At 37.6% G+C, this 19,388-nt stretch overlaps 1 protein-coding gene across 1 annotated transcript in view; it reads left to right on the plus strand.

Annotated features, from left to right (window-relative positions):
- slc51a (solute carrier family 51 subunit alpha) overlaps positions 1-17,268 on the plus strand; it is a 60,888-nt gene extending 43,620 nt beyond the window's left edge. The window contains exons 5-8 of the mRNA XM_039745598.1: positions 5,348-5,459; positions 8,216-8,362; positions 15,334-15,439; positions 16,684-17,268. Of these exons, the coding sequence (XP_039601532.1) occupies positions 5,348-5,459; positions 8,216-8,362; positions 15,334-15,439; positions 16,684-16,859 (541 nt within the window). The 3' untranslated portion in view covers positions 16,860-17,268. The remainder of the gene's footprint in view (positions 1-5,347; positions 5,460-8,215; positions 8,363-15,333; positions 15,440-16,683) is intronic.
- The last annotated feature ends 2,120 nt before the right edge of the window (positions 17,269-19,388 follow it).

The following is a 19,388-nucleotide window of genomic DNA, read 5'->3' on the forward strand; positions in this document are numbered from 1 at the left end:
AGCAAGGGACACATTTCAGAGTGTATTGGCTGTTGGCGAACCTCACATGGCATTCTTTTTATACTGTAAAAGATTTCACTCTTCAGAAAAAATACATTCTCCTTGATTAAATTAGACAAAAACATTTTGAATGCCCTGTTGTAGGAGATCCCATTTTTTAATCTTAACACTCCAAGTGTAGGTCACGATCAACGTCATGAAGATCTGCGTATGCTATTAAATGAGGATCAGGGAAGTGAATGTTACTTTGAAATGGTGAACTACCACCTAGCAGGTTTTCTATCATGGCATGCTGAGTCACAGTATCTTCATCTTGTGAGATTTTTTTATTTATTTCAAGGTTTATTACAAGGTATAGTGACACTAGGGGCATCACTGAGCCCTAAACCCCAGGTATACCTAATGAAAAACAATCACGGGTTCAAATAAAATAGTTTTATTTGTACATTACCTTCAACAGGCTCCTTCTCAGTTCATCCAGTACATCACAACATAGAATACTGCTTTTCCTCTCTGTCCACACTTCCTGATGAGAGTATTCAGCAAATCCTAATTCCGATGTCCTCTTTTTTATCTTAGACCTGGGATCACTTCTGGTGCCATAACATTACATGATGGTGGTACTTCTGAGTTAGATGGTCATCCCTCGGAACAGGGATCATTTTTTTCTACAAGTTCTCCCATGCCATCCATCAGGGTACTACATTTCTTAACACTTCCTGTGGGCATATACATGGGTGTATCAGCCCAGGAATGCTTCCACATAGTGTATCAGGGGACTGAAGTATCCTGAATGGTTGTTTTCCTTAATCTATCCCTTTTATAGTTCTCTCTGGGAACAAGATTGCCTCCCTTCCCAGTCAGAATCTCCATCCAACGTCCCTTCCTATTAGAGTTTACATTAGAGATCACTGAGACGTGCTGTACAAACCCAATCTAGAGAGATGAGACAGATGGAATATTAAGTAGTCACTCAAAGATAATTGATTAGCATTTTCAGAACTCTGATACTGATAAATGCTTGCCATAGTCTGCAAAAACTTTTGAATTTTTCCTCATAAAGTAAATTTAGGTGGGTTAGAACTCTTCCAGTTTAGCAAATGTCAAGCTAATGGTTCAGTACAAGTTATCACAGCAGATTCTTCATGAAGCAGTTTTGGGGTTACTCCAATAGAGGCAATAGAGGAACAGAGTTCATTGTGTTCCCAGGACTGTCTGAAAAGGGGACATTCCTAAAACATGCGGGTCAGTGAAGCAGTGACTTCACCGTACTTTCTTCTTGTTCTATTGGTTACAATAAATCAGCATTTCTATTTCTCACAAATGGTGGGTAATGAGAAATTTTGATTGTATTTCTGAATTCAGCTTAAGGAAGAAACACTAAAAAATGATGTGTGTCGAAATGTTTATTGAACAGTGGAACTGGATAAATCAACAAGCCTTTTCACCAAAAGCTGATTAGGTTTGTGTATTTTGCTTTCCAGACTCTATAAGGGTGGAATGCAAACATATGCAATGCATGCAAATATTCCAGCAAATAATCCAATGAAAGGACTGTTATTATGTTGAAATCAGACTCCATGCAGTTGAGCTCACTATCCAGATGTTTTTAGTACATGACGTTGTTTGTGCAAAAAACACTTTCAGATAAATGGCAAATAGTTTACGCCTGAATAGATGATCAAAGAGTTGCTTCTCAATTGAAACACTTTTTTCAGGGGAAGTATTATTTTAGTTGGCAAGAGCAACATTTACTGGAGTGCAAAAATAGCTGGGGGACAAATAGGGACATGTGAAACTGAGCTTTGGGAAGAACGTCTGGAAGCCAGACATGCAGCCAGCGCCGCCACATAACTTCTCATTTAAAAGAAATGACAACAATAGGCTCATGGCACTCACTTGAGGATAGAGGATTGTGGCAGAGTGCCACCAGCTACCTATTGTTCACAGATGAAAAAGAACGATCTCAATACATGGAATACTCGTTCTTTGATGCTTGTGGAAAAATATATTCAAAAAAATTCAGAGTCACAAATAAAGATAGTTTTTTTTGTTTTTGATTTAGGCTCACATGGACCCACACTTGTTTATTTTATTTATGCTGATATGTATGTATTTTATTATTATCCATTCCTCCTTCAGTTTATTAACCTTCTGATTTCAGGCTCATGCAGTGGGAAAGGTGGGAATAAACCCCGAACAGAAGGCCTGGATTGTCTAAAACTGGTGAAAGTAATCCTAAATCCAGTGTGCTACCCTACTGCATCATGTTTATTGTCTCTTGAAGTCAGCTTAGGAATTTAATTAAATTCAGATTAGACCACAGAAAGCAATAATCTCCTTTGCAAAGGGAATAGTTTGCTAGCTTGCAGCACAACTTTGCAGAAATTTGCTTTTATTATAAAAGAATTCTCATTTTTTGAATGTTATTGACAATTATGGTGCCATGAATTCATAGTTCTGGTCCTTCGTGCTTCTGTACTACTTCAATTTATTTCTCTCATTTTTATTTCACTATGTCTCATTTTAAAATACTTCTGATTTAAGACAGATTCTGGAAATTAGAACAGCAGAGATGAGTGTGGATCTTTGTGTGCGTGTGTGCCCTATGATTGATTGGCACCCGTCCATGGGTGGGTACTGCCTTTACCCTAATGTTGCCAAGAATGGTAAAGTCTGGCATCCAGAGCCCTGAACTGTATTAAATGATTAGATAACAAGCTGTGCTGTGAAACCTCTCTTTCAAATAGGCTACTGAATGATAATATTATGATTGTGTCTTAGTCATTAAAAAAATACTGTATTACAATAACTATGAAGGAAAAAAGGGTTAAAGGTTATTTCTGCACTGAAAAGGAAAGAAGGTTAAAGACACAACGCTTCAGCTATAAAGCATTCATCATGTGTGCAACTGAATAGGAAAGAGCAAGTAACATAAATAGGAGGGGAAGGAGAGAACAAAGCCTGAGATCATAAAAGGAGAAAAGGTGAGATTAGTTATGAAAAAGCCGCCATTAGTGAAGACGAAAAGAGATTAAAAAGTTAGTTGGTCATTAAGACCTGAAGAAATATGTGATCCCCGGATGAGAATGAGCTTAGCTTCTTCTGTTTTCCTCTGAAAAGTGTCTTTGAAATCCTGTGAAAAAACGCAAACAGAAAGATCTATCAAGTGATGGGAAGTGTTCCACAACAGGCTTTGTGAGGTCTTCGATCTTAACAGCTCAAACGTCCTCCCTGAAATAGTCTGCTAGCCATCCCCCCGTTTCACCTATGTAGATGGCTGGATGCTTTCTTTTTGACATCATCCAAACTGACTGGAAAATGGGGCTTGTCCCTGTCTGGAAAGGGAAGGGTGATCTCCTGGATGGATTGCTGCACACTGCTCTGGTGCTGGGTAAGGTCCTTGCTAGGGTCATCCTCAATAGGATCTGTGATCACTTGCTCATCTACCAGCGACCGGAGCAGTCTGCTTTTACACTTTCTACAAGAGATGCAGTAAATAAAATTTTCAGACTGGCAAGAGGCCTGTTGTTTAATATTGAATTTACCAGATAAAGAAGAATCAGATGTAGAAGGAATTTACCAGCGGCATAAACTCTTCTTGGCCCTCCTCTGGTCTGTTAACCTTCTCTGTATCACTGCTGCATATGGAAAACACAATAGAGATACTGGGAGCCTTGGACTAAAAAGATGTAGAGATGTTGTCTTAGTAGACAGAACTGCACTGTAAACTGTAAAATGCCCCACATGTATTGGACAGCCAGTTAGCCTATGTTAAGATTTGGTTTCAGTTGAATTTTTTTAACTTTTAAATTGGGATTTTGCTGGACTTTTTCATGTTAATTTAAGTTTTGGAACATTTGGATTCCAATTTTAATTTTTTTTTATCTGAAATTTATTTAGTTCAGTTGAATTCATTTTTTGTCTTTTTTAACACCATTTTGTTTATCGTGGCCACCTCTATTTTGAGGAGTAGTTGCTACCAAATTTCTTAGGAAATGAACCGGACATGAGCCACGAAGAACATCACTTACAAGATGGCATAACGGTCTACTGTGCACTTCCTAAATCATCCAAGTTTACAGGAAAACCTCAAAGAGTTACCGGCATTTCTCTAGTTAGTATTCCTGGCAAACAAATCAAGTGCTTATGAATTAAGACAGTGGCTTTGGAATTTCCTGCCTCTGGCTGAACATTCTAGGTGTCACCAATTTTAACATAAATAGCCACATTAATTTAAATAAAAAAAGCATAAAACACATTTTTCAAGATAGAATTCCGTTTTCAATGAGTGTATTTTGTATTCTGCAGTATGTCATAACATTTAGAAATATATAAGCCATCAAGATCAAGGAAAGGAACAGACAAGAAGAGACCAGCCAGTCCATCAATCAATCAATCAATCAACATTTATTTATATAGCACATATTCATACAAAAAAATGTAGCTCAAAGTGCTTTACAAAATGAATAGAAAAATAGAAGACACAATAAAAAATAAACATAAGTCAACATTAATTAACATAGAATAAGAGTAAGGTCCGATGGCCAGGGTGGACAGAAAAAACAAAATTTAGGTTCTGCTTCAGCTCCGTGACTTGGTAGTTTGTTTTACATTCCCACGACTCTTTTGTGTGAAACAGTAATGTATGGCTTCAATGCAGTTCCACTTGATTTCCACCCATGTCCTCATGTACCTGACTCCATACTTAACTGAAAGAATTCTGCTTAATGGATCCTTGATTTCAGTCTACTTTAACTGCTTCAGTATGGTGAAGAATCGGAATGCACAAGCAAAGACTTTATGGCCTCGGTCCTAACCAAAAGTAACTCAGCATCGTTGGCTCAAGTAAATGCAGAATACTTCTGAAGTTGTCAAATAGGAATGTCCATGTAGTGACTGATCTTTTATTGGTAACTTTATGGTTTCTTCCTTGAATTCTTTACTTCATAATTTCCACCAGTGCTTTGTTCCCCATTTTAAGTGAAAGAATTCTTCTAGATTTTTTTATCATGGTCTTTGTGAATTATGTATAGCCTTCTCAATTTAAGACTTAATTCACTTATCATATCAGAGTATGCTTTTGTTTGCTTTTTTCTTCACGTGTTTCTAGTCTTTTTGTAAGATTCAATCACCGTACTCCAAATGCAGTCACACAAGGATATAGCAGAGTTCAATTATAATGTCCCATCATTCAACAGTGCTTAAATATAACCTAGCATGGCATAGCAGCACATACCTCACATAGCTTGTGACCTGCTAATATGTCAGTTCACGCAGCATTCATCCTGTGCTCTTTGTTCTTTTTTTTCCATGTTGTGTACTTAACCATATTTTTCTTTGGCAGGCGGACGCTGTTTTGGCTGAAGCTGGGAACTTTTCAGTTTGCACTCTTACGTCTGGTCTTCACTTTACTCTCAATCGTCTTGTGGACCAATGGCAACTTTGATGCTTATGATGTAAATGTCATTTCTTTCTTTTTCTTTTTAAAAGTAAAAATATGCAAATTATTCTACCAGGTGTGATAAAAATAAAGTTTCTGAAATGCCTGCACTATGTTTCATCAAGAAGTGACTGAGTAGTTAACGCTGTAGGCAGGGGAGCATTTCTTCTTGTCAGTGTTTCTAAAGCTGACCCTTTATTGGTAACAGGTGTAAAATTTTATTTTATATCATGGCCAAACATATTGTTCTTCATTTTCTCAGTTCCCTAAGGTTTTTGCCCAAAACAATAGTTAATGAAGATCTTTCAATCATGACATTTGCCAGATTCGGCCTTTTGCCTGCTCAAAACTAGAAGGCTAATTTAAATTGCCACCTATTTTTAGACATTTCCAATAATCTCAAAGTGTTGCTCCAAGAATAGAGTGAAGCAGCGTATTACTGCACAAGTAGACAGCTTTAAATGTAGTAGACTGTCCTGTTCATCGTGGCTACCTGCACTTTTAAGATATGTTGATCACACAGTGGTACACCATGAAGGCTCCTCTTGTGATGATTTAGATGTCATTAAGAATTTATTGGGCTTCTTAATACATTTTGTATTGGTTACTATTTAGCATTTTTTGAGATTTGGACTTTCATAGATTACTTTGGTATAATCATTTTTGACATGTTCAGCTTCTGGAATTATGTAAAAGTAAATATTATATACCAGTAACAGCGGAATGCACGATAACGTGCAGTGAATACACTTGACTTCTAGTTTTCATACTCTTTCTTTCTCTGTACGTTTAGCATTCGTCTTCTCAGAGGTTGATGTGCTTGCTGCTTCCTGAGCAGTTCTTCTTTTCTCCACCCTAGCAGCCCGCTTCTTCTCTTCTTTGGTCTGCATCTTTTCACGTTAAAACTGATTAACTCAGTGTTTGTGTTGCAATTACTTAGTACGTTTTCTTAAATTTTTCACTTAAGCTGGCACATAAGTCTTCAATATGCCTCAAGCATGATTTAAGATATCAAGAGGTAGGGGAAGTGGTGGTAGGGAATGAGAACGGAGCTGGTACGCATGCGCCCTGCTGGCCACTGCCAAAAGTTGATTCTACAATAAAATAAAATAAAAATAAAAAGAGGAATAACCTTGGAGGTCAATCATCACCCTAAAAGCGGACAGTAGATGTCACATGGTATATGTGCACTAAATTTCAGCTCAACAGTTCAAACGAACAGCCACTGTAGCATATTATATAAGAAGATACTTATAAATATATGTGTGGCTAGTGGAGCGGAAGAGAAAGGTTACTGTTTGGAAGGGAAGTCGCCATCCATAAATACACCAAATAACTGCAATTCTGGTGTTTTCTCTGCCTTCTGCCTCAGCACTACTGGTTGAGGGTCGCCACACGTGTACTGATTTCATGCTTTACAATAAGTTCCTTTTTCACCTCAATCGTCGAAACTACAACCTTCCTCTTAGGCTTTGTTGCTTCCACACTCTTGTTGGATGCCATGGTCAATAGATAGGGGTTATATATATATAACTCAACACACCAAAAATAAAGCGATAAAAGCGCTGAAAACACATAAACATAATGCACAAGATGCTTTCACAGCAAGAGCGAGAGATGACTTGGGTGCACGTAAATGCCATCTTTTTATGCTCTCTGAGTAAACACCATCTGTCGCTGAATTTTTTCACTGGGTGCGCAATTCAAACATAGAAGGAGCGTTCAAACTCCAGATTAAATTTATCTCGAATTAAGCGTTTGAAATCTGAAATTATCGAAGTTAGAATCGTTCAAAGTACAAAGCACTACTGTATTTATTACAACAACCTTTTTCAAAATAATGGTAATCAGATCTTGGTTCTCTAAATACCATTTTGCCTTGGTTGGTATGCACAATGCTAGAGCACAGCACAAATGGTAGACTCTCTTTTTATTGCCTCACCCCTCCAATCATGTTGTGGTAACAAAGTTAGGGTTTCCTAGCAAACATGACCAGAGGATGAGGGCAAAGGAGGCTCCAGGGATAAAATCCAGAGCCAACGATGATAGTAATCATTGGTGTTTAAGTAATCAAATACAAAATTCACAGAAAAATTATGGGAACTTAACTATGCAATAAGATTATTTGGAAAAAAATCGGTAAATGGCTACTCCCATGCTGAGAAGAAAAAATGATGTGTGACACAGCTCAAGAATAAATGAATATATTTGAAGTTCTGAGCTGAATATCTCCAATGTAGAGATATTAAATTATCTACAATTTTCGCCTGTTACAATAAATAAGTCTGCATTAAGAGAGATTAAAGTTGTGTCATGTTCCAGCATCACATCTGTGATCTCACTATAGTGGGCACGGAAGATGTTACCTTCTTAGTTTCTCTCTCCACTGCCTCTCTTAAGATGTTTTTTATGTTAAGATGCGTTAGGTGTCATCAGTAACTCACTTTTTGATATTTGCTACCCCCTTTCATAATAACTTTAGATGTCTGACAAATGAGAGGAGGTTATTCATTAAATAACAAACATCCATTGTCAGTATGCAACACTTGTGATGATCTGCCAGACTGCCTGGCACCTTTAGCCTCACAGAATATGTTTTATTAATAAATTGTATCAATGGGATATGACTACTATTTTTTGCAGTTCAATACAGTGTGCACTTTACTGATCAGCTAAACTTAGACTAGGCTCAAAATTAATATATAGTTCTTTGTTTTTCCCCCTGAACAAAGATGTAAATAACTTTTTTCTTGTATTTTTTTCCCATTTCAGCTCTCGATAACTTGCGCTACAATATGGATTAATCCTTTTGTGGGGATACTTACAATCATTGCACTCTGGCCAGTAGGCATTATGTTTAAACATCTTGCACCAGTACTGAAAAGTAAAAATATTATTGCAAAATATGCACTGCATCAGGTAAGCAAATATTTTTTTTCTTTTAAGCACTCATTTATTGTTGCATTAATGTGTGGTATTAATACATAAAAATCCATTATACATTTTGTATTGAGTGCTGTCTTCACACACATTGCAAATTATAAGAGAATATTGTAATATTTTAGTCCAGCATAACCAGTTTAGAAGCCAGTGTTGGCAGCTTTGAGCCAAAGCAGGAATGTACACATCCTAAGCCTCAATTTACAATAGTTAATCATGAAGAATATAAAAAAAATGCATTAAATATGCTGTAATATGATGCTGACACGTCTTAAAAACTGTTATGTTAATTTCTCTTGATTAATCAAAAGCAACCAAGCAGCTTTTATTTTATAGAGCAACTTAAAATAGCAGCCATCATCCCAAAGCACTTTACAAGTATGGATAGTTAGTACAAGCGTTCACACTCACTTTCTTAACAGTTGCAGCAGAGGTGGGTTAAGAGATTTGCTCAGAGCCACACAGTGGGTCCAGTGCAGAAACTGAAATGGCAACGTCAGGTTTAGTTTCCACGTCTTTATCTACTATGCCACACCGATTTCCTTGGGCTCATGCTCATACACCTGGTGAAGATATCAAAACAAAACACAGAATGTTAGTGTATTAAATATTATTAAAAGGCATCTTGTGTCGGTGGCACGGTGGTAGCGCTGTTGCCTTGCAGTTAGGAGACGCGGGTTCGCTTCCCGGGTCCTCCCTGCAAGGAGTTTGCATGTTCTCCCCATGTCTGCGTGGGTTTCTTCCCACAGTCCAAAGACATGCAGATTAGGTGCATTGGTGATCCTAAATTGTCCCTAGTGTGTGGGTGGTGGGCTGGCGCCCTGCGCGGGGTTTGTTTCTGCCCTGTGCTGGTTGGGATTGGCTCCAGCAGACCCCCGTGACCCAGTGTTAGGACATAGCGGGTTGGAAAATGACTGACTGACTGGGCTCTTGTGTCTCTGTACACACAAGTGCCCAGTGCCAATCCTAGCTAGGGCTGCTCATTTTCTCAAACAGTAACAGCCGGCGTAAAGCTCAATTTTTTGATATTTTCAGCGAACTCTCGATTCTCCCACTCCCTGTAGGGTGAATCCACTTGTGACATGCGGACATCATACGCTCAGGAATAAAGATCACTTCAAAAGTCCCAAGCTTTGCCAGGCATCCCCAAAGCGGTAACAACTCCGCCTAACAGTCCACCCTAAACTTTATCACATTTAAGGCCTTTGCTATTTAGATGCCTTTGTCTGTCTTCGTTAAAAAAGTGCATCCTTCCAGTAATTGATCCTGAAAACATATTTTGTTCATATTATTGATGTCCTCTCTTTTCTTCAGATTTAGCTCCAGCTTTCTCCAGCTACGCATGTTTCAATTATCATCTTCAGAATAGAAGGGGGATAAGATAAGGAGAGCAATTTGGTGTCAGCTCATTTTGTTTTGGCTGCTATTTTTCAGCCCCTTGGACAATCTTAGATCACATGTTCACTTTTTTAAGCTTGCAAACATCTTGTGAACAGATGGCACATCATAGGACAGCTTAAAAACAGCCGGCAAAGGCCAATGCCCTTCAGACTGCTCCATTCTTTCTCTGACTAATTGTATGTCAATGTAAAGAAGAACAACCATTATTTAGCAAGCATTCCTTCTTTAATGGAAGGCTTGCCATGGTGTGTTGACCCTTTAAAGCTAATATTAGGACAGGGTTAGTAAGACACCAGGATGCTCTTAATTTGTCTACATCCTGGTTACTAAGTCCTCTACAGCTAGCACTCACAGTCTTGTTAATATTCTGTCCTGTAATCTCGCCATTAAATCTCACAGACATGTCTTGGCCCTCTTATGGCTGACACCATTCAGGTCTAGAGATTAATTGAGACACTTTGTTTCCTGCCAAGATGGCACAAGCACCTACATTAGTCAACTTTTCTTTCCTGAAAGAAGAAATTCTAAGTACATACACTCTTTGGCCTTTCTGGCATATTTTAATGTGCATTCAGCAACTGTTTTTGTACTTTCAGGTTTCTTCCACTTCATTTTCCTTTTATCTTGAGCTCTATTCAGTGCATAAAACTAACCATGTCTAACTTCCTTTTTGTCGTGTTTATTCAACAAATATTCTTTCCAGTGAGTGCTCTGTCTCAGCAGTCTATTCATTACAATATAAATTCTCTTATAAAATTCAATTAGGACTAAAGCAATAGCAATAACAGAAACCTGGCTAAATAACAAAGATGGGGATGAGTGTAACATAGAGGGATACACATTTTTTAGGAAGGATAGACAGAACAGAAAAGGAGGTGGGGTTGCTGTTTATGCCAAACAGGATTTAAATGTAAGTCATCTTCAGTTGGATGATGAGCCCCATCTTAGTGAGGACATGTGGCTTCGCCTGGAAAATATTAGGGAAAGAGGTCTTATTTTAGGAGTGTGTTATAGACCACCCAATTCAGACAGTAATTTCAACACACATCTTTTTAGTAATATCAAAAAGGCAAGTTTACAGGGGGATATTATAGTCATGGGGGACTTTAATTATCCAAATATTAACTGGGATAACCTTAGTTTTTAGAAGTAATCAGCGACTGTTTTTTAACACAGCATGTTAAAACACCAACACGGGGTGAAGCCTGTCTGGATTTAGTATTCTGTAATAATCAGGATAGAATTGAGGGTGTAGAGGTGATTGAACCACTAGGGTCAAGTGACCATAATGTAATACAATTCTCAGTATTTTGTAAGAGTACAGATGCAAAGACTAAAATTGTTAAGTTGAACTTTGGTAGGGCTAATTTTGAGCAGATGCAACAAAGTCTAAGTAGGATAGACTGGGATAAGCTTTTAAATGTGGAGACAGTCGAGGAGCAGTGGAACAGGTTTAAAAATGTTTTACATGTAATGCAGGACAGATACATACCTAAATTTGGAATTAATAGGAAACTAAAAAACTCCACAGTGCATTAATAAAGATTTAAAAAAGAAGTTGCAAAGGAAAAGACTGCTGTATAAGGCATATAAGACTAATGACTGCAAAGTGAATCGTAGCGCTTATGTGAACATGAGGGCAACCATTAAGAAGGATATCAGAGAGGCTAAAAGACAGTTGGAGAGGAATATAGCAGATAAGGTGAAAGAAGACCCCAAGAGATTCTTTCAGTATTTTAGTAGTAAAAGAACAGTTAAGGAGGAGGTCAAGTTCATCAGGAATAGTAAAGGGAATTAAAAGATACAGACAATGAAATAGCAGATGCCCTAAACTTACATTTTTCTGAGGTGTTTACAAGTGAGCAAGTGGATAACCTGCCAGAGGTAAACACAACTACTAAGGAGGTACTGAGGGATTTGGAAATTGTAGAGGGAGAAGTGCTGCTCAGATTAAATAAGATGAAATCAAACAAATCACCAGGCCCAGATAATATTTATCCTCGTGTTCTTAAGGAGGCTAGTGAGTACATATATAAACCCTTGACACATATTTTTAGGAAGTCACTGTGCACTGGAGAGATTCCAAAGGACTGGAAAATGGCAAATATCATCCCATTATATAAAAAGGGTGACAGGGCAGATCCAAGCAACTATAGGCCAGTAAGCTTAACATGCATCACAGGAAAATTAATGGAAGGAATTATTAAGGATAAGATTGAGCAACACATGGCAAGGACAGGAGTTATTCTGAACAGTCAGCATGGGTTCAGAAGAGGGAGGTCATGTTTTACTAACATGTTGGAATTCTATGAGGGCAACAAAAGGATACGATCAAAGTGGAGCTTATGATATTATTTATCTGGACTTTCAGAAAGCATTTGATAAGGTGCCACATGAGAGGTTGGGCATCAAGTTAAAAGAAGTGGGAGTTCAGGGTGATGTTTTTAGATGGGTGCAGAATTGGCTCAGACACAGGAAGCAGAGGGTGATGGTGCGAGGAACCTCATCAGAACTGGCGATGTTAAGAGTGGTGTTCCACAGGGGTCAGTGCTAGGGCGCTGCTATTTTTAATATATATAAATGATTTAGATAGGAATATAAGTAACAAGCTGGTTAAGTTTGCAGATGATACCAAGATAGGTGGATTAGCAGATAATTTGGAATCCGTTATATCATTACAGAAGGACTTGGATAGCATACAGGCTTGGGCAGATTTGTGGCAGATGAAATTTAATGTCAGTAAATGTAAAGTATTACACATAGGAAGTAAAAATATTAGGTTTGAATATACAATGGGCGGTCGGAAAATCAAGAGTACACCTTATGAGAAGGATTTAGGAGTCATAGTGGACTCCAAGCTATCAACTTCCCAATAGTGTTCAGAAGCCATTAAGAAGGCTAACAGAATGTTAGGTTATATAGCACGATCTGTGGAGTACAAGTCCAAGGAGGTTATGCTCAACCTTTATAATGCACTGGTGAGGCCTCATCTTGAGTACTGTGTGCAGTTTTGGTCTCCAGGCTACAAAAAGGACATAGCAGCACTAGAAAAGGTCCAGAGAAGAGCGACTAGGCTGATTCCAGGTCTACAGGGGTTGAATTATGAGGAAAGATTAAAGAGCTGAGCCTTTACAGTTTAAGCAAAAGAAGATTAAGAGGTGACATGATTGAAGTGTTTAAAATTATGAAGGGAATTAGTACAGTGGATCGAGACTTATTTTAAAATGAGTTCATCAAGAACACGGGGACACAGTTGGAAACTTGTTAAGGGTAAATTTGCACAAACATTAGGAAGTTTTTCTTTACACAAAGAACGATAGACACTTGGAATAAGCTACCAAGTAGTGTGGTAGACAGTAAGACGTTAGGGACTTTCAAAACTCGACTTGATGTTTTCTTGGAGGAAACAAGTGGATAGGACTGGCGAGCTTTGTTGGGCTGAATGGCCTGTTCTCGACTAGATTGTTCTAATGTTCTAAAGACCTTTAAATTTACAGCATAAACAAGATATATGTTGTTTAAGAATCTATGTTTATTACCTGAAAAATCAAAACTATTAGTTCTCATGGCTACAATTAATTCATAAGACATTCCTTATTATCGCAAGTCATCACAAAACAGGCCTGGTGCGTGGCTATGGGTGTCATTCCTGTTCACTTGGTGCTCTTGGTGCTTTCCATTGTGTTCGGGGAATACTTTGCTCTTTTGGTCCTCATTCTTCCTTTTGCTTTCTTGTTTAGTAAACTGCACAATTGCCTTCTCCCCTCTGTTTTTCTTCTTGCTGATGTTTCTTATATACATTCTAACTGATATCAAGATATTTTAGCTGCTGCAAGGTGGAAATCCCCGAAAGTAATTACTGTTTAGCACTGGAGTTTATCCTTTTTTCAACTAATTCACTTGGAAATGTCTACTGTTAGAATAATGGTTCTTCTAAATAACTCAATCATTGGAGTGTGGTAGCTAAAACCATAAATTCTACATAGCTGAACTCTGAAGTTATTATTATAGTCAGAGACACTAAACCTGATAGTTGCTGTTTGTTTGAAATGTACTTAAGAGTTCTGAGCAGCTGAGATAAATTTTGTGTTGTTTCAGGAATGTTCCAGAGGATTGGCAGAGGTCTGGTACATCTTTATTAAGAAGCTTTTTACAAAAAACCAAAACAATTTGAAATTTCTTAGTCAACAGTTGAATCAAAATTGAACAAGAGCAATAGAGTAATGTTGATGAAAACATTCATCCCAACAACGCTCATTAATACTGTTTATGTAATTTCTCCAAAATAACACTGAGCTGTGTTTTGAAGGTCCCTAAAGTTCTACACTCGTCAATAATTTAATCCATGTGTCTATAGTTCAGTGTGAAGGACAGCTTTCTAACATTTGAGTAAAATAAGCCTTTATTAAATTTTCCGTCTGTTTTTGTTAAAGAAATCTTTTTAAATAACAGCTAATAACAGTGTTAATTCCCTCTGCAATTTTGCTTACTTTAATAATGTCACCTCATAATCTTTTTGCTTAAACTGAAAAGTCTGATTTCCTTCAGTCTCACTGCATAGCTCTTAGCTCTGAAATCAGCCTGGTGCTCTCCTCTGGACTTTTTCTCCTGCTGCTATGTCTCTTTGTAATATGGAGACCAAAACTGCACACAGTTCTCAAGATGAGAGCTTACTAGTTTATTACATAGCTTAAGCATCACTGTCCTTGACTTTTACTCCTGACGTCCTCACACCCTTCTTGATTGCTTCTGTACACTCTCTTCATGTACTGCAGATTGTCCACTATGACCCCCATATGCATCTCAAACCTCCCATTGTGTATTCAAATTTCATATTTTTACCTTGCATGTGTAACATATTGCACTTACAGTACATTACATTTCATTTTCCACAAATCTGTCAAAGTCTGACTTCATTTCAGGTCAACCTGTAATAATTTGGCTGATTCAACATTATCTGCCATTCCACCTAGTTCAGTATCATTTGCAGAATTAACCAACTTGTTAGTATATACAGGAAAAATCTCTTTGGGCAATCTTTTGCCCTGTCTGCAGTATTTATTTCTAATTGCCCTTTAGCTTTCCTATATCCCTTTTAACTGTTGTTATCTTGAGCTCATAAGTCTTAGGGTTAACATTGGAGTTATTTGTCCTGCATGCCTTATACAGCTGTTTTTTCCCATTGTAATTTTATTTTAGCTCCTTATTAATAGTGACACATAGAGTTCTCTTCTGATAGCTTGTGATACTTCTCATATTGTGATAAAAATTGCCATTCTCATTTTCAGTATTAGTGTTGCCAACTTACGTTCCAAGAATGTTCAGTTTCAATTTCAGTCACCCTTGATGCGAATGAGGATAGACTAAACACAACCATAAACAGGACCGTCCTAACCATCCTAGGCAGGTTATCGGTTCAATGCTACTCCTTCAGTGTTTTGTTTGTGTAGGCCACCATTTTAGATGAATGTGATCATTTTTTAACTTTATTCTGTAGTCATGTTCTGTTATGCTATCATCATCTTTCTTTCTTTCACTTTTTTTTGCAGTCTATTCTCATTTTAAGTCAACTCCAAGCTTCTATCATTAACATTCTGGCAATGAATGGAGTCATCGCTTGTTCACCACCATTTTCCTCAAATGCCAGAGGAACAGGTATGCAGTGGACATTTTGTGATTGTAATAAATGTGGTTATAAATGGTCTTTAATATGCTGTTTGCTACATTTCAGAACTTTTAGAACTAGACTAAGCAATCTAAATTATACCCGTGGTTGAAAGAATCTTTACTGGCTTTAATGGTGTTAAATATGTGACAGAAGTGTTTAAATTGGAAGGTTTACATTGTCACGGAATCTTCAATCAAAGGAAATGAAATGTTGCTGAACTGCAAGCTACCTTAAAACATAAAGCTTCACCAAATCAGAAAGACCAGAAGGGGAGAGACTGGTAGGCTGGTAGAAGGTTGTAGGTGGGTCCAGGAGAGCTCCTCATGGTAGTTGTCCTTGCAAACCAGTAAGTGGTGGTGCAAACCCCAAAACCTTCCCCAGTGTTAGTTTGAAATCAGACCCTGTAAGGACTGTCTCCTGCACATGAAAGAAATTTGATAACAGCATCTGCACATATCCCTAAGGAACCTCCATGAAATGATATGCAGAAAGAGAAAGTCTTGCTGAAGTAATCAATGACTATTGGGATCGACAGAACCCTTGTCTTAACACATATTTTTCAGATGATCAATAGATAAGGAGTAACACCCGGTCATCTCACCTGGTGCGCCTCTCCGTATTTTGTTGCTCTTTCTCATCACATCTGAAGGATGTCTTTAGTTGTACCTGCAGGTTTCTTTGGGGTTTTAAAAGAGTAGCTTCCTCATTGTTAATTTTCTGTGATCACTACAGGATACTTTCTAAGTGCTTGTACTCATGTTTTCCTGTCAGTAGAACATTAGAACACTCTAGACGAGAACAGGCCATTCAGCCCAACAAAGCTCGCCAGTCCTATCCACTTGTTTCCTCCAAGAAAACATCAAGTCGAGTTTTGAAAGTCCCTAACATCTTACTGTCTACCACCCTACTTGGTAGCTTATTCCAAGCATCTTTTGTTCTTTGTGTAAAGAAAAACTTCCTAATAGTCCTACTTATGTTTGTAAAGATATTTTATATGTGGGCATTTTAACAAATAAGATTATATGCAACTGATATTAATAGAGCAGAAAAGTATCTTACCATTAAATATTTAGTGATTAAATATGTTGTGGGGAGCTGGTGTCTACTCAGACAGTAACCATTAAGTGAGAGAACACCTTGGATTTGGCAAAGGGCCACTGCAGGTATTGAAAGTCATCATGTTAATACGTGCATTCTGTGCTAACCTAAACTACATTATTTATGTTTGTAGCCATGAACCAGCAACTCCTCATCATTGAAATGTTCATAATCACATTGACATCACGAGCCTTCTACCGGAGGAGATATGAAGAACTAAACTCTGTTGACCAGCATGAAGAAGACAACCAAGGAAATGCCAAGATCCAACTCAATGGACCTCCTTTGGATGGACAGGATTATGCCTAATGTGTGCAAGTTTCTGTAAAACTGTACAATTTAGTGGAATTTTCCCTGAAGGGAGGTCACTGGAAAGCGCTATCTGTGAAAGGAGAATACCAAAGCAGAGGCATTTTTTGGGAAAACCCAAGAAGATATATTTTACTAATCATACAGCACAATACATTTTATATTTTAACTAAAAAAAGGAATTGCTATGACTTTTGAGGAGCATTTATTTCAGTTTATTATTATTTTTTTTACTTACTTTTGTTGCCTTTCTTGCATTTCATTTTCTACCACCAGAGAAGCACTTGGTTAAGAATATCTTCTTCCCTTCATGGCACTGACAGTAAGGCAGCTGTGGAAAAATGTGGTGTGCAATCACTCTTCTCTCAGTATCATGCTGTGGAAATCCTGGATTTTTTTTTTTTTTTTTATAAAAACCTTCCTTTATATTTATTGATATGCTATCAGACCAAAGTTGCTGACTAGAAAGGAGTATATGTCTGTTTTTGTATTGTGCCTTACTGGTCGGTTTATAAATTGAGTCATTCTCTTTCCTGTAAATTAAGTAACTGCTTCATTAAGTAATTAAAAGTGTTTAGAATTTTTTTAATGAAAAATACATAAGAATTCCGGGGCTTGGGACAATATTTGAACTCGAGTGTCAGAGCCATGAAGGAATATTTTGGACAAAATTAAATAAACAAATATATTAAAGTACTGTGAAATGTGGCAATAAATGAAAAAGAGCTCGAACTGTGAGCGTCAATTGGTAAATGTGTCACGGAATGTTCTTTGTGGCTTTTTAATTTATTTAATATCGTCCATAATGTTCTTCCAGAGTCGATACGAAATATGGCTTGAATTTAAAATTGTCACTTTCACTCGTTAAAGCTGAGCGGATGGCTCTAGTGACAACGGTTTTTTGATTGGTGAATCGTCGGCAGAGTGGATGTACGTGCTTCACTTGACTCATGCGCAAGTTCAATGTTGTGACTGTGCACGTCGACTACCCCCAGAATTATTGTGCAAAGTGGCTACTTTAATTCTATGAACTCTATTAATTCATCATTAGGAGACAGCGTCTGAAGTGTCTGCTATAAATTGAGGCATTTTATAGCCAAAGGTTTAAGTCGAGAGTACCAATGATTCACCAAATAAAAGCCAGCACTTGCTAGAGCCTGCCCTCCTTACTTTGATGAATGAATGTGACGCTTTTAAATTCAAGGAGCAATTCATTGCATTTGGAGGAATAATACAAACAAAATTAAATAAATAAATAAATAAGCAAAACACTTTCTCTTATTGTAACATTTCACAGTACTTTTATTTATTTACTAGCGACTGGGAGCCCGATTGAATTGGGCTACAAATTCTACGTTTGTGAAATCCATGCTATCTCTGCAAAGAATTATTTGTTTTTTTAAGTCCTTGAAATGATTTTGTTATCATGGCACTGATTTGTGCTTAAAATAGACCTTTTCGGCCGATGTAATGAAGAGCTTCCTATTTAAACGGGCTGCGAACTCAGATGTGCACCTCATTTGATTTTTTGCAGCAAACAAATTTTCAAAACAAACCGTATTTTGCGACTCTCATCAGAGTTGGAGTAATAATTATGTTCGCATGGTCATTTTAGATCTGAGATCGGCTAAAATTTAAACAATGACCGTTGTTAATACCCAGCTGTCATTGCTTAGTTTGCCAATAGATGTCAGAAGGATGGATGCCAAAACCGAACTGCCCAAAGATAGATTTTGATGTACCAAGCAAATGGCGATACGTTCTAAATTACTTACGGTTCCGGAGCTGTCAAAGAGTTTAAGTCAGTTGACGATGTTAGTCCTGGAAAGTACGCCCCACCAAACCAACTTTCCAAAAAACAACCAAACTTACTGTTATCTGCTCGAACCAACACTGACTTACTATTCTCGGCCGTCCAGCAGCATGACTAAAGCATTCAAACATTCTTAGCCAATCATGCAATATTGCGTCTGCGTTTGCCACGTTATGTTCTAACTACAGAGGCAGAGTCCAATTGCATGGTTCAAACCTGTATTGAGTCGAGGTATTGATGCGAACACCATACATACATAGTATCAAAATATATATAAGGATTTAATTTAGTCCAAAATATTCCTCCAAACAAATGTACACAAGGAAGTGGAATACAATGAACATTACTCAAAAATACACACTAGGACAAGATTAGAGAACACTTTTCATTAATTTATTAGGTTGTGAGAATCACTTTATGTGGGTTTTCCATTTCATTCTTTTTGTAGCATAAGAACATAAGAAATTTTACAAATGACAGGAGTGGTTCATCGAGTTCATTGATTTAGCTACAAACGAAAAGTATCATATAAACTCATTGTCGGTTAATGTTTCTTGCACTGCTCCATCAAACTCAACCAGCTCCACTTTTCCATCACCCTCACTGATAACGCAACAAAAATGGCCTCTGCCTATATGTTGGCTGTTCCATTGTACCAAGATGAAATCTGCCAAACTAAAAATTGTGATCTTCTTACTGTTACTCATTCACTCCAT

Source organism: Polypterus senegalus, chromosome 2 (genome assembly GCF_016835505.1).
Source record: "Polypterus senegalus isolate Bchr_013 chromosome 2, ASM1683550v1, whole genome shotgun sequence".
NCBI lineage: Eukaryota > Metazoa > Chordata > Cladistia > Polypteriformes > Polypteridae > Polypterus > Polypterus senegalus.